The 12,681-nt window shown below is 44.9% G+C and overlaps 1 protein-coding gene across 2 annotated transcripts in view; it reads right to left on the bottom strand.

The window, feature by feature from the left end:
• DHX35 (DEAH-box helicase 35) overlaps nt 1-12,681 on the bottom strand; it is a 67,839-nt gene that overhangs the window by 5,427 nt on the left and 49,731 nt on the right. For both annotated transcript variants that reach the window (XM_043479491.1, XM_043479492.1), the window contains 7 exons: nt 11,659-11,754; nt 9,796-9,890; nt 9,083-9,160; nt 8,234-8,363; nt 4,327-4,408; nt 1,586-1,657; nt 178-289 (listed from right to left, as the gene is read on the bottom strand). In XM_043479491.1, the coding sequence (XP_043335426.1) occupies nt 178-289; nt 1,586-1,657; nt 4,327-4,408; nt 8,234-8,363; nt 9,083-9,160; nt 9,796-9,890; nt 11,659-11,754 (665 nt within the window). The remainder of the gene's footprint in view (nt 1-177; nt 290-1,585; nt 1,658-4,326; nt 4,409-8,233; nt 8,364-9,082; nt 9,161-9,795; nt 9,891-11,658; nt 11,755-12,681) is intronic.

The following is a 12,681-nucleotide window of genomic DNA, read 5'->3' as shown; positions in this document are numbered from 1 at the left end:
GCTTTCACCCAGAACAATCTGAGACTGTGGAAATGGCCTTTCACCTATGTACCACTGGGGGTTGGGGCTGGGGGGCAGGCAAGTTTAGGACATTACATTGAAAAATAAATGTATATTTAAAAATATGAAGAGACAGGTAACACGTGGTTTGAGGGGCCAGGCTCAGTTCATTCCTACCGTTCCTTGTTGATAAAAGTGTGGAGCCAGCTCCAACAGCCAAGCAGACTCAATGGCGGTCACATCTCTCATGTAATACTTAGAGGTTTGGATAACTTCATTGTAGATAACCCTGAAACAAGAAGAAATCATGAGCTAATTTCCTATATATTGTAATTAGAATCAGAACCACAACAATTACAGATGGGAAGTTTTTCCCCCTTTACTTTTAACGTGCATCCACCTGTTCCGTGTGCTAGGCACTACACTAGACAAATGCATTCATGTTGCTCACTTACGCCTCATGACCTGAGTGGTTGGTATACCAGTGTGTCCATTTCACAGAGAAGACTCTAAGTCCCACGTGATTTCCAGGACATCTCAGTTGAACCTTCTGGTTCCTTATGCTTTTGTTTACAAAACTCTGAACTCTGAACAGAGTCTAATGACTTCATTAGAAAATGTAGAAAGAGAAGCTAAGGCTCACTGATTCTGAAAGGAGCTGGGAATTAACTGTTAAGGGAACCTTCTAGAGAGATGAAAGCATTCTATATCTTACTAGGAATATGGGTTACATCCACACAGTTATAATGACTGCTAACAGTTTTCTTCATGGGCTAATGAGAAGATTAATTGTGGTGATGGATGTATAACCTTGTGAATGTATTTAAAGCCAAAGGATTGTACATGTTAACTGGGTAAATTGTATGTATGTGAATTACATAATATCTCCATAAAGCTGTCAAAACACACACACACACACAAAAGAGGGGGGAGTTTGCCTGAGGCTGAGGTAACAGACACCAAAAAGCAGAGCCAAGAAGGTAATTTAAATCCCCAGATTTTAAGAGTGCGTATATAAATATAGATATCAGTTTCCAGGGACTTCCCTGACAGTCCAGTGGTCCAAGGCTCTGCACTTTCATTGCAGGGGCATGGGTTTGTTTCCTGGTTGAGGAACTAAGATCGCGCATGCCACACCCTGCAGCCATATCAGTTTCCGGAGCAAGGATTAATATCTCCTCCCTGAAGCCAGTCCTTACACCCTGGCCCATGGAACTGTGAACCTCAGCCACCTATAAAATACCTCCCTCTACAGAAGCCTTTCTCCCAGGTACTGGAGTCCATCTGCTCTCTGTCGGGCTGTGGAATGGGACCCGGATTCCTCTCTCTGCACAGCTGTACCAAGAGTGAGGACAGAGCTCCTAGTCTGTGGGGGAACACGAATGTCTGCTGAGGGGATCAGCGAGCAGAGGAACAAGACCATTGGCTTAAAGGGATCCTTGACAGAGCAGAAATTCTCTGAGGACCAGAGTCAGCAAACGCATACTGGGCACCTGGACTCTAGGCTTTGGGGACCCAGAGATGAACCAGAACGAGGCCTTGCCTTCAGTGCGCTGACAAAGCAGAGGGACAGGAGGGGGCTTACCAGCGGGGTGGCTTCTCTGCATAGAGGACTGATGCTGGGTGGATGTGCAATTCATGATCATCACGGATGGTCCTTGGGAAGCAGAGCAATTTTATCTCAAGTACATTTAAACACTTTCAGCAAGACCTTCCCACAGATGCGTTTAAACTCTTGAAAAATGCAGGCTGCACTTCACACAAACAAAACTATCCTCTCCATCTTCTCTTGAGCCCTTTATGACCCCTCCCCCACTGTCACCCCAGAAATCAAGAATAAATCATGCTTAAAAAGGGAGAAGTACATTTGAAAAAAAAAAAAAAAACCTGAGAAATATATTTTTCTGCTTATGTTTATGTTTATCTTCCACAGGTTCTCTTTCAAAAATTTCCTTGAGGACAGAAATATATACAATTACTTCTATAAACTTTTCTATTAACAGGGTTAAATAGTAAAGACTATGGAAGAGACAATTATAAACAGAGGAAAAAGAAAGCTCAATATTGGACTATCCATTTCTCAGAGATAATATTTCAGATGCCAACTCAGATTTAATTCAATTTAATTCAAAAAAATATTTACAGCGCACACAACTGTTGGTGAGATCAGCTCATGAGAGAAGATTAACAGAACAGGATACTGCTGCTCAAACCATAATTACAGAGCACTTCTGCAGATGCCAGGGATGTGTGTCAGGAAAGTGCTTCAAGGCCACGACCCTGCGCATATCCAGCGCTGGAATAAAGCCACTGCCCAGGGTGCTGACTCTCTTACCAGGTGACCAACACTGAACTTTGTCCCAAAGGGACTGACCACCATGAAGCCTGTTGTGTAGCCTGTATTTCTATTGAGGACACTGGTGAAAGACTTTTGTGAATGCAAGTGGGAACTGCTAATTAATAATCTTGAGGAGAGCGGGGCAATCAGAATGACAACGAAATGATGGTTCTCACTGGAGAAGATCACAGCCTGTCCAGGGCCGCCTCAGACGGAACAGCTCAGTGCTGGGAGCTGGGAGGGGAGTACATATGATGGGGCAACAGAACCGTGACACTGATAGGCTGGAATACACGGCCTGGGGTAACAAATAGAACATACTAGAAACAAATGTAAAGTGCTATACTGAGGCTCAGTCAGCAACCAAATACTAGATGGAGGAGACCTGACTGCCAAAAACAACAAAGAAGCTCAATGCAATTCTGGGCTCATTAAGAAAGCCCAGTGGGAGGAGTTTGGGGGAGAATGGGAACCTGTATATGTAGGCCTGAGTCCCCTAAGGTGTTCACCTGAAACTAACAAAACATTGTTAATTGGTTATACCCCCAATAGAAAATAAAAACCTAAAAAAAAAGAAAAAGAAACAGGGTCCAGTATCTGGAATGGGACAGCACGGTGACTTCAGGATCACAGGACTATAATATGTTCTGAGAGGAAAAAGCTAACAATAGTCTAGGGAGGAAACCCAAAGACAAGTTAGGGAGAGAGCCTTTTGAGCACTCCCTTATTAAAGAAGGGGCTTCCCTTGTGGCTCAGCTGGTAAAGAATCTGCCTGCAATGTGGGAGATGTGGGTTCGATCCCTGGGTTGGGAAGATCCTCTGGAGAAGAGAAAGGCTACCCACTCTAGTACTCTGGCCTGGAGAATTCCATGGACTGTATAGTCCATGGGGTTGCAAACAGCTGGACACGACTGAGCCACTTTCACTTTCACTTTATTAAAGAAGGGCACCTTCTGATCACTGCTCTAAAAAACTGGCTAAAGTGAAGTTACAAGACTAAAACCAGCTCAGAAACAGACAGACAGACTAAAGTAACAATTCAACAAACTGGAATGATTCGGTTTGGAAAAAAGAGGGCTAAACTCAGTGTCAGCTTTCACCAAATTTGAATATACTGGAGGTTATCGGAGGTCATCAGTGATCAGTGACTTTTCTATACCTGAAAAATGGAACAGGAAGAGACAAGCTGTAGTCGTCAGCAGAGGGAGGGGCCAGCCAGCACATGAAGAAATACTCACCAACATTCCAGTTTGGCTACAATGTACCTGGGGAGCTTCAGTTGTGCAGACCTCCAAAAACATCAGGAAGCACCCAACAGCAAAACTAACTTCTCTAGGAGAAAGCACCTCTAATGGTTCCCTCAAGTCCTATTACTCTCTGACTACAACAGATATGTTACCAGCCTGCAGACTTGTAACAGGCTTCCCTGACAGCTCAGTTGGTAAGAATCCACCTGCAATGCAGGAGACACCGGTTCGATTCCTGGGGTGGGAAGATCTGCTGGAGAAGGGATAGGCTACCCACCCCAGTATTCTTGGGCTTCCCTGGTGGCTCAGCTGGTAAAGAATCCACGCACAATGTGGAAGACTTAGGTTCATTCCCTGGGTTGTCAAGATCCCCTGGAGAAGGGAAAGACTACCCACTCCAGTATTCTGGCCTGGAGAATTCCATGGACTGTATAGTCCATGGGGTCGCAAAGAGTCGGACACAACTGAGCAACTTTCACTTTGAGACTTGTAACTATCATCCTCCTACAACATGTGGATGGGCTGAATATTCGAGAATCATTTCCACAAAGTTAAGACATTATGCTTAAAGCTGTATAGCTAACCTCAAGGCATCTTTAGAAGGAGGCAAGATACAATAAAGAAAAATGATTTAATTTCTCTGCTTTCTATGCATGTCGGCTTGCTGTTGAGTTTGGTTCATTTTTAAGATTTAAATGACTTAAGTGACTTCACAAATGACTTCACAAAGTATCATGTTACCTATAAGCTCCAGTAGAATGAAACCTCGCAGCATTTGCAAAGAATCCGGAAACGATGCACCTCAGAACTGGATCTGGATCACCTACACAAACAGAGGGATGGATGAGATGAGACCTCAGCCACCCTATGCTCTGTGCTGTGAGGCCACCCCAGGCTGCCGTGAGCCACCTTGAAACCATCTCCTGAACAGGTTCAGCCCCACGATTCCCAGTGCCAGATGCCCGCCCTGGCACCATAGAGGTCCCCACTCTCCACAATGGCTGCTGACGGAAACATGTCAGACTGTTCTCTTAACCTGGGACCCCGCCCCCCCAAGTCCCCAGCCACAGAGGACCAGACCAAGGTTGGGCACCAGAACCTACAGAGCATTCCACATGCTGGCCAGTGACCTTGGAACTCCTCTTTAGGAGGGCATTTGGCAGGAATGATGTTCCTTCCCTAAGACACAACCTGGGACATTAATACTACAAGATTATTTCTGTGCTTATAGTTAGTTCGTAATTCTTCAAAATTTTCAAACATCTCAGTTTAACTGGCATCTGTGCTGCTGTAGTAAACATCTTCCAAGGATAAAGCCCGCTCAATTAGATGATTTCTACATGATATATCCAAATTATTCTGCAAAAACGATAATGCCATCCATATGGCTTATGACATACAATATTTCATCAATTCTAAGATATACTCTTTTTTACACTTTAACTCATTGAAATCAGGACAGCATTTTATAATTATAATTGGCAACATTTTTTCTTTCTTAACGACACATAAAATAATGGTATGTCTTAATGGTGTCTTAGATCCAACAAAACATAGTATATTGGTAAATAAGTTACCAAAAAGTGGTATAATTTACAAAGCCATCAACAGTGTATGAGAATGTCAGTTTTACTGCATTCTTACCAGCAATGTTCTGGCACAAAGGTACCCCTTCTTTAACTGTACACTTATTTATTACTATTACTGTATTTCTTCTTTTGTGAATTTTCCATTCCATTCCTTTGCCCATTTATCAACTTGGAAATTAGGTGTTTTTTTTCCTTAATATGTTAAATAAATTTATTCTATAATAAAGCTTTTAATTTTTTATCCCTTTTATCTGCTGAAAATATTTTTTCACTGTTTTCTTTAACATCTAGTTTTTGCTTAATTGGAGAATAATTACTTTACAATGCTGTGTTGGTTTCTGTTGTCAATGTCAATCGGCCACAAGTATACATACATTCCCTCCCTTTTGAAGAGAACTTTTTAATTTGCATGTAATGTATTGCATTTCCATAATTTTCTCTATTGTTCTTCAGCACAGAACTGAAAAAAATCTCAAATCTACATTTCCAAACACAATCTGATCCTAGCCTCAGGTCCTCTCTCCACTTGCCCAAAAGAAGTATCTACGTAGAATGTGCATTGTTATCAAAATGAGATCATTTCCAAGAGGTAAAAACTGCCCTCCTTAAGGGGCAGGATAGTGGGAAATTTTAAGTATTACAAGGATTGTGGCCCTTTAGAACTCAACCCTACCTTACAAAATCTTATTCCTTAGTATGGAATTTCTCGTGGTAAAAAGAATTTAAATTCAATGTAACTTTTCTCCTGGGCGAGGGGTTTGATAGGGACAGAGTGAAAGGACAAAGCAGGTGATAAACAGTTAATCCCACTAGGGAACTGTAAGAAGTGAAAAGTATAGGAGGTTTAAGTTAATGATCACTCAAGAAAGCAGGTTTAATTAACCCCAAAATCCAGCAGGCTTGCTTAGAAACAAAACCATGCAACAGAAGCACGAGGCATGCTCAAAAGAGCTAAAACAATGGAGGCATGAGACCCCACACCCTCAGTGAGCTCAGTAAGCTAATGATTCTAGGACACGCTTCTCTGCCCACACTAAAAACAAAACCAGGAGGAAAGGTGGCGTTACACTGAAACCTGCAGATTTACCTCATTTTAGTCTACGTTGCCACCTTTTTGCTCATTTTCACTGCACAGTGACAGTCCCAGTTTGACTATGTAGGGACAAGAAAGCTCCCTGGCTTGATGTGGAGGAGAAGCTGAAGATGGAAGCTTGATGTCCACTCAAGAATGAGGAAGAAGGTGGTCGTCTTCCCCTCCCCTGATTTCCCTTCAATTATAAAGCTGCAGCCCACTAAGTTCTCTGTGTGGCAGCTTCTTGCCCGCCCGCTTGTAAGCCTCACAAGCATCCTATTCTAATCAATCACTTCTTATCACTTTGTGTCTTCCTAAATTCTTTCTGCCCTGAGGGCTAAAGAACTGGAGCTCTTCCTTTGGAGCCTCCAAGACACATTTCTGCTGTTTAAAGTTGACAATGAAAAACAGGTTAAGAAACAAAGATGCAGATGGATGGCTGCTCTCTATCTCCTGGGAGACAGGCGCTTGATCAGCTTCTCCCCAGTGAGCTGCCTCTGTGAGCTTCCTGTTTGTACTGATGATACTTTACCCAGTCACCTGAGCTCAATGCTTCCCTCTCTGAGGAGCGTGGCCATCCATCAGCACCCTCTGAACATCTGATATGCTGCTCTCTGCCAGCACTTGTCTCCACAGTCCTCCTTGCCTAGTGAGCCCTTTGCCACTGGTTTCTAACCCAACCAGTCTGCTCAACTGGACTTCCACCACCACTTTAGGCCCACTGTGCGCCCTCTTAGTCCCCCCAACCCCAAGATTCCATCTTAACTGCATTCCTACTACAAACCCCATCACTGTACACCATGAGCACTCAAACATCTATTCCTGTAGTTTCTAAGACAACTGATAATCTCATTTGCAGTACTTCGTGTCTCCATAGGAATCTCTCTTGTCACTGCTCTGTTTCAACAGTAAGAACCGCGTCTTTGTCATCATGTAGTTAGTTTCCCTTAGTACAAAGGCAACATAAAGCTCTGGAATGAAACTGCCTGAGCTCTGAGGCCACTGTACACTCACTGTGCGACCTCCGTGTGGCCTGTCACTCACTGCCTCTCAGCCCACTCTTCTCATCTGTAGAATGGGGATCACAGCAGTGCGTGTTTCACTGGAGCTCCGTGAGTGCTAAATGAACTCACACATGAAGATACAGCCCTGCTGGGCCTGTAACGGGTGCTGCAGCTAGGTTAAGAGCTAGTGATGCCAAGAGTGTTGCCAAGGGCCTGGCACACAGGGGGTGTTCAAAAGACAGCTGCTGACTGGCTGGGCAGACACACCACCCCCTTGAAAGCGTTGGTCTGTGCCACACAGGCCCATCTTTGCTAGTTACCAGCTGTGCTGTCCCGAACTTAAATGAACTTCTCCCTGGGACCTTACAACTCCTCTGTAAAATAAGGATAACATCACCGACGCCTTGGAGTAGTAGAGTAAGTGAGAGAATATTAAGTAAAACCCCCGTGGTGTAAACTAGTGTGTCCTCAACTAACAGGACTCACTGTCACTGCCAGAGGCCAGAAACTGTGTCTTACATAGCACTTCCGTCTTACCCAGCGACTGTCTGGGCTAAACACAAAGAGCATGCTTTAGTAACACCTGTAGTTGAAAATAAAAGGCAGTTTATACAGAATGGCCATAAATGTCTTCCACGTAAAAGTCATTTTTCTTGCAAAACCTACATGGGAAAATTAACCACATGGTGTACAATGAGGTGAAGAATGTTAATGATTCTTAAGTGTTGTCAGGGCTTGTTAAAAATTTTTTTTAAATAAGAATAGCCCTTAGAAATAAAAATGGACCTCCTTGGGGGCAGGGGGTGGGGGGAAATATGCTCCCTTCATATGCAGCTTTTCACCAACACAGGCAATTCAAAATGCGAGCCCACTGTGGGTCCACAGTACACTGTGTTGCCTCACACCGCCCAGCCTGAGAACGCCAAGTGTGCAACTCCACAGGGCAGAGAGGAGCGTCATGAGCAGTGGCGGTTTATTCTTACCTTCACTAGATTTCTTGGGCACTTGAAACTTGACGAGAAGCTTTTTCAACTGCTCCCTCACTGTCGCAGCTCTGACGAGGCCCTTGTAATTCAGGAAATGCTCCTGACACCACTGGGAGTTCTTGTTGTGCTGTGGGACAAGGCACACGGAGGGAGGCTGAGACAGCAAGGACAGCTCTGGGCCGAGGCTACGCGGTGGACCTCACTCAGCCCTTTGCCCCCTTCAGCTTACTTCACGGGACAAGATCTTCAAGTCATTACGGGCCCTCTGGGGCCCCATCTCTCTAAACAGACGCTGACCACCCTGCTCACCATCTGACTGCTGTCCGATCTCACTCTCCTGTGCTAAAGCGCAAGTGAGAACTTAAAGATAAGCAGCATTGTTTTCAGTCTTAAGTATCTCCTTGAGCGTGGCGAACTATCAGACAGAACCCCTTCCCTGCGGCTCTTTGTAAATCAACTCTCCCTCTCAGATAGGCTCGAGGTTATCACTTTACTTGACAACAGGCAACTATGAGAAGGTCTGGTGCTGATGCTTAAGCCCAATACTTTGGCCACCTGATACAACGAGCTGATTCACGGGAAAAGACTCTAATGCTGGGAAAGACCGAGGGCCAAAGGAGAAGGGGGTGGCAGAGGATGAGATGGTCACATAGCATCATCAACTCAATGGACATGAATTTGAGCAAACTGCACCGCAGGAGATAGTGAAGGACAGGGAAGCCTGGCGTGCTGCAGTCCATGGGGTCTCAAAAAGCTGGACACGGATGAGCGACTGAATAACAACAACAGACGGCCTCCAATGGACCAGAGCATGGAGGGGGCCTTTGGAGTGGCAACTGTGCTTACTTTGATAAATGCTTCATACACATTGAGCATGGTAAGATGGTCACCCTCCTCCACAGCAAATTTTCGGTGCACTCGCATCTGGAAAGAATAAGGCAATGTTTAGAAGCTGACTCCTGTGAGCCTCTTGTCCTGGAGGTAACACAATGAATAGCTCAGTATAATTAATTTACAATGCTGTCTTAATTTCAAGTGTACATCAATATCGTAACTTTTCCTTCACAGTCTTTCCAGCATTCACCCATCTACTCATCAGAAATGCCTGGGCTGGGAGGGCCCTGTCAGCAGCTTGGCTATGCCAGGCCTGCTGTGCCCAGGCACGAACTCCTGGCAGCACTAATAAGCCCACCAACGTTGCCCCCAGAGCAGCCTTGAAAACAACCTCCCTTACTTTTGAAAAGTCAGTAGGACAATGGTTAAGATTTGGACCATGAAAGGCAACTCCACCAATTGTGGCTGAGCAACCCTAAGTTACCGAGCTTTTCTGTGCCTCGATCTGTAAAAATGGTGACAGTAATACCTCCCTCCCAAGTTCACACTGAAGATAAAATGCCATGATGTATATAAAATGCCTGGCACAATGTCAGGCACACAGTAAAATAAACACTCCAAACTGAAGCTGCTCTGTCACCAGCAGTCCCTGGGCAGTTTTAACAAAGGAAAGCCCAAACTGAGCAAGACTCGTATGAACAGCCTGGGGAAAAAGTCAGACTTACAGCCTGAGACTTCTGGTTTGAGGGGACCACAAAGACATTCTGGATCTGCATCATGGCGGCAATGCTTAGAATTTCCTGAGAACAGCCAAAATTCCCTATAAAACAAAACACGTTTGATTTCAAATGTATCGTGTGTCACGAGAAGAAAAAGACGTTCTCTGATGTTTGCCTTGCAGCACACTATAAACTAAGATCATCTATTCCTATACAGCTTCATTTTAAAATCTTATATAAACACTTCACCATGCCAAATGGGATGCTCTGTATACATGGTCCAGATGAATGGAGGCCTGGAAGGACTCCACTCTGGCTCGGTCACACCGAGGGACTCTGCCATGAGACTCAACTAGGGTAGGTCAGCGCCACACCTGCCCCCTCCTCTCTAGGTGGACACCTGGAATCCTGGCAGAAAGCCTGAGAGGGAGAGGGGGCAGGGAATACGTGGGCTGTATCCCCTGTGCTGTCCCTCTGCTCTGGGATCTTTCTGTGAGGAGGCCTCCCTCTCAACAGGGCTCACTCACTCAGCAAGGCGGAGGCATACCAAGACCAGGGAAGCACGCGGTGGGCCGCAGCTGCTGGCACCTGGGCAGAGTCTGTAGCAACCAGCCCTCCAGGGCATCAAATGGAGTGAACTGCCCTACATGCTCCCCCACAGCTTCAGGCCTCACATATCATCTATCCTGCTTCTCACTGCAAGCCTGGTAGCTCCAAGACACAATGATAGCTAACTTTCACCATGCTTAATCTAAAACACAGCTTTGTTGACTACCAGTGAATATAAAGTTAGACTAAAGCAAGACAGAGGTAGTATTTCCCTTCTCTGGGCTGTTGGGGGTGGCGAGCACAGTCTCTATAGTCTCCAGAGGATTTTGACTTCTAAGTATGAGAGGATCTTGAGGCTCTACACTTTGATCCCTTAACTCATATTCTCATAAAAATCTGAAAGTGTCAGAAAAGTTGGGACTCTTGCCCACTGGTAGTGCAAATACAAAATGGTGTGGCTGCAAACACAAAGTGGAAGATGCTACGGTGATTCCTCAAAAAACTAAACGCAGAATCACTGATCCAGCGATTCCACCCTAATATCAGACCTCAAAGAAGGGAAAGCAGGGATGCAAACACATACTTGTACACCTGTGTTCACAGCAGCATTATTCACAATAGCCTAAGGGCGGCAGCTCCCTAGGAATCCACCAGCAGGTGAATGGTCTATCCCTACAATGGAATATTACTCAGCCTTAAAAAAAATTCTGACACATGATACAACAGGAACCCTGAAGACATTATACCAACTGAAAACAGTCAGTCACAAAAGGACAAATATTGTCTGACTCCACTTATATGAGGTTCCTAGAATAGTCAAATTCACAGAGACAGGAAGTGGAAGAGTGGTTGTTGGGGGTTGGGGGAGGGGAGAATGGGGAGTTGAGCGTTTAATGGGTAGAGTTCCGGTTTGACAAAAATGAAAACACTCTGGAGATGGATGGTGGTGTGGTTGGACAACAATGTGAAAGTACTTAATGCTGCAGAACTGTCCATTTTAACATTTTTAACTGTATTTAAAAATGAGTAAAATGCTAAGTTTTATGTTGTGTATTTTTCACCACAAATTTGTACTAAAACTCAGGTGTCAGACCCACAGGAAACAAACAAAAGTGTTTCCTGAATTAATGATGACTGACCTTGAATCACAAGCTAACAACATGCCCCAAAGCAGGCAGCTTTAGATGAAAACTCCTTCAGTGCTTAAAAAAAAAATTCTGACACATGCTACATTGTGCCCTCTCCCCCAAGGTACACAGAATTTGAGAAACAACTTTCTGGACAAAATAAAATCAATGAGAACCACTGGTCTCCACCTACCTGATTCAAGCAGCATTTTTGCAAACATGGGATTTAAAGGAAACTCTGCTATTCTCATGCCAAGAGGTTCAGTTAGGCGACAGTCTTTGTCCAGACCTGCCATAAGAACAACAAAAGGCAGAAGGCATGAACCATTGTGTTGGAAGATGTACAGTTGTTGGGAGAATAAAAGATGATACAAGCTAGCAAAGGTGTATCCAGGAGATGAATCATACACTACTAGCCTCAATCTGATTGCTGTTACAGTAGAAAAAGAAAAGATTTCCTCAGAGGTCTTGAATATTCAGTTTTGAAAAATTAATTCTTCTAATGGTCTCCATGGGCTTCCCTGGTAGCTCAGTGATAAAGAATCCACCTGCCAATGCAGGAGATGCGGGTTTGATCCCTGGGTCGGGAGGATCCCTTGGAGGAAGAAATGGCAACCCACTCCAGTATTCTCGCCTGGGAAATCCCATGGACAGAGAAGCTGGTGGGCTACAGTCAGTGGGGTTGCAAAGAGTTGGGACATATCTTAGGGACTAAACAACAATGGCCTCTATGCAAAGACCTGAGTATGAGGAAATGGCCCCAGAGCCGCCTCCTGCTCCCACCCTCTCCTGGTTCTACTTCTCCCCAGAAACTGCCTTCTCCAAGGGCCCAACCCACAACCAGATAGTGCCAAACACAGAGGGTACCTTCCTTAGGGCCTCCAGCAGTCTGTGAGCCTGCTAACTACAGCTCCTTGGAAATCCTCTTCCCCAGCTTCCATGACCCACACTGTCTGGCTTCTCTGCCACCTCTCCTGCTGTTCTCTCTGCATCACCTCTGGACTACTGCACTCACTTCCCATGCTAGCAAGGTAATGCTCAAAATCCTTCAAGCTAGGTTCCAGCAGTGTGTCATCTGACTCACGAACTTTCAGATGTACAAGCTGGGTTTAGAAAAGGCAGAGGAAGCGGAGATCAAATTGCTAACATTCACTGGGTCACAGAGAAAGCAAGGGAATTCCAGAAACAACATTCATTTCTGCTTCACTGACCACGC

The sequence above is a fragment of the Cervus canadensis genome, chromosome 10 (assembly GCF_019320065.1).
Source record: "Cervus canadensis isolate Bull #8, Minnesota chromosome 10, ASM1932006v1, whole genome shotgun sequence".
Lineage (NCBI taxonomy): Eukaryota > Metazoa > Chordata > Mammalia > Artiodactyla > Cervidae > Cervus > Cervus canadensis.
The sequence above is the reverse complement of the archived record's forward strand: the minus strand, read 5'-3'. Positions and strand labels throughout refer to the sequence as shown.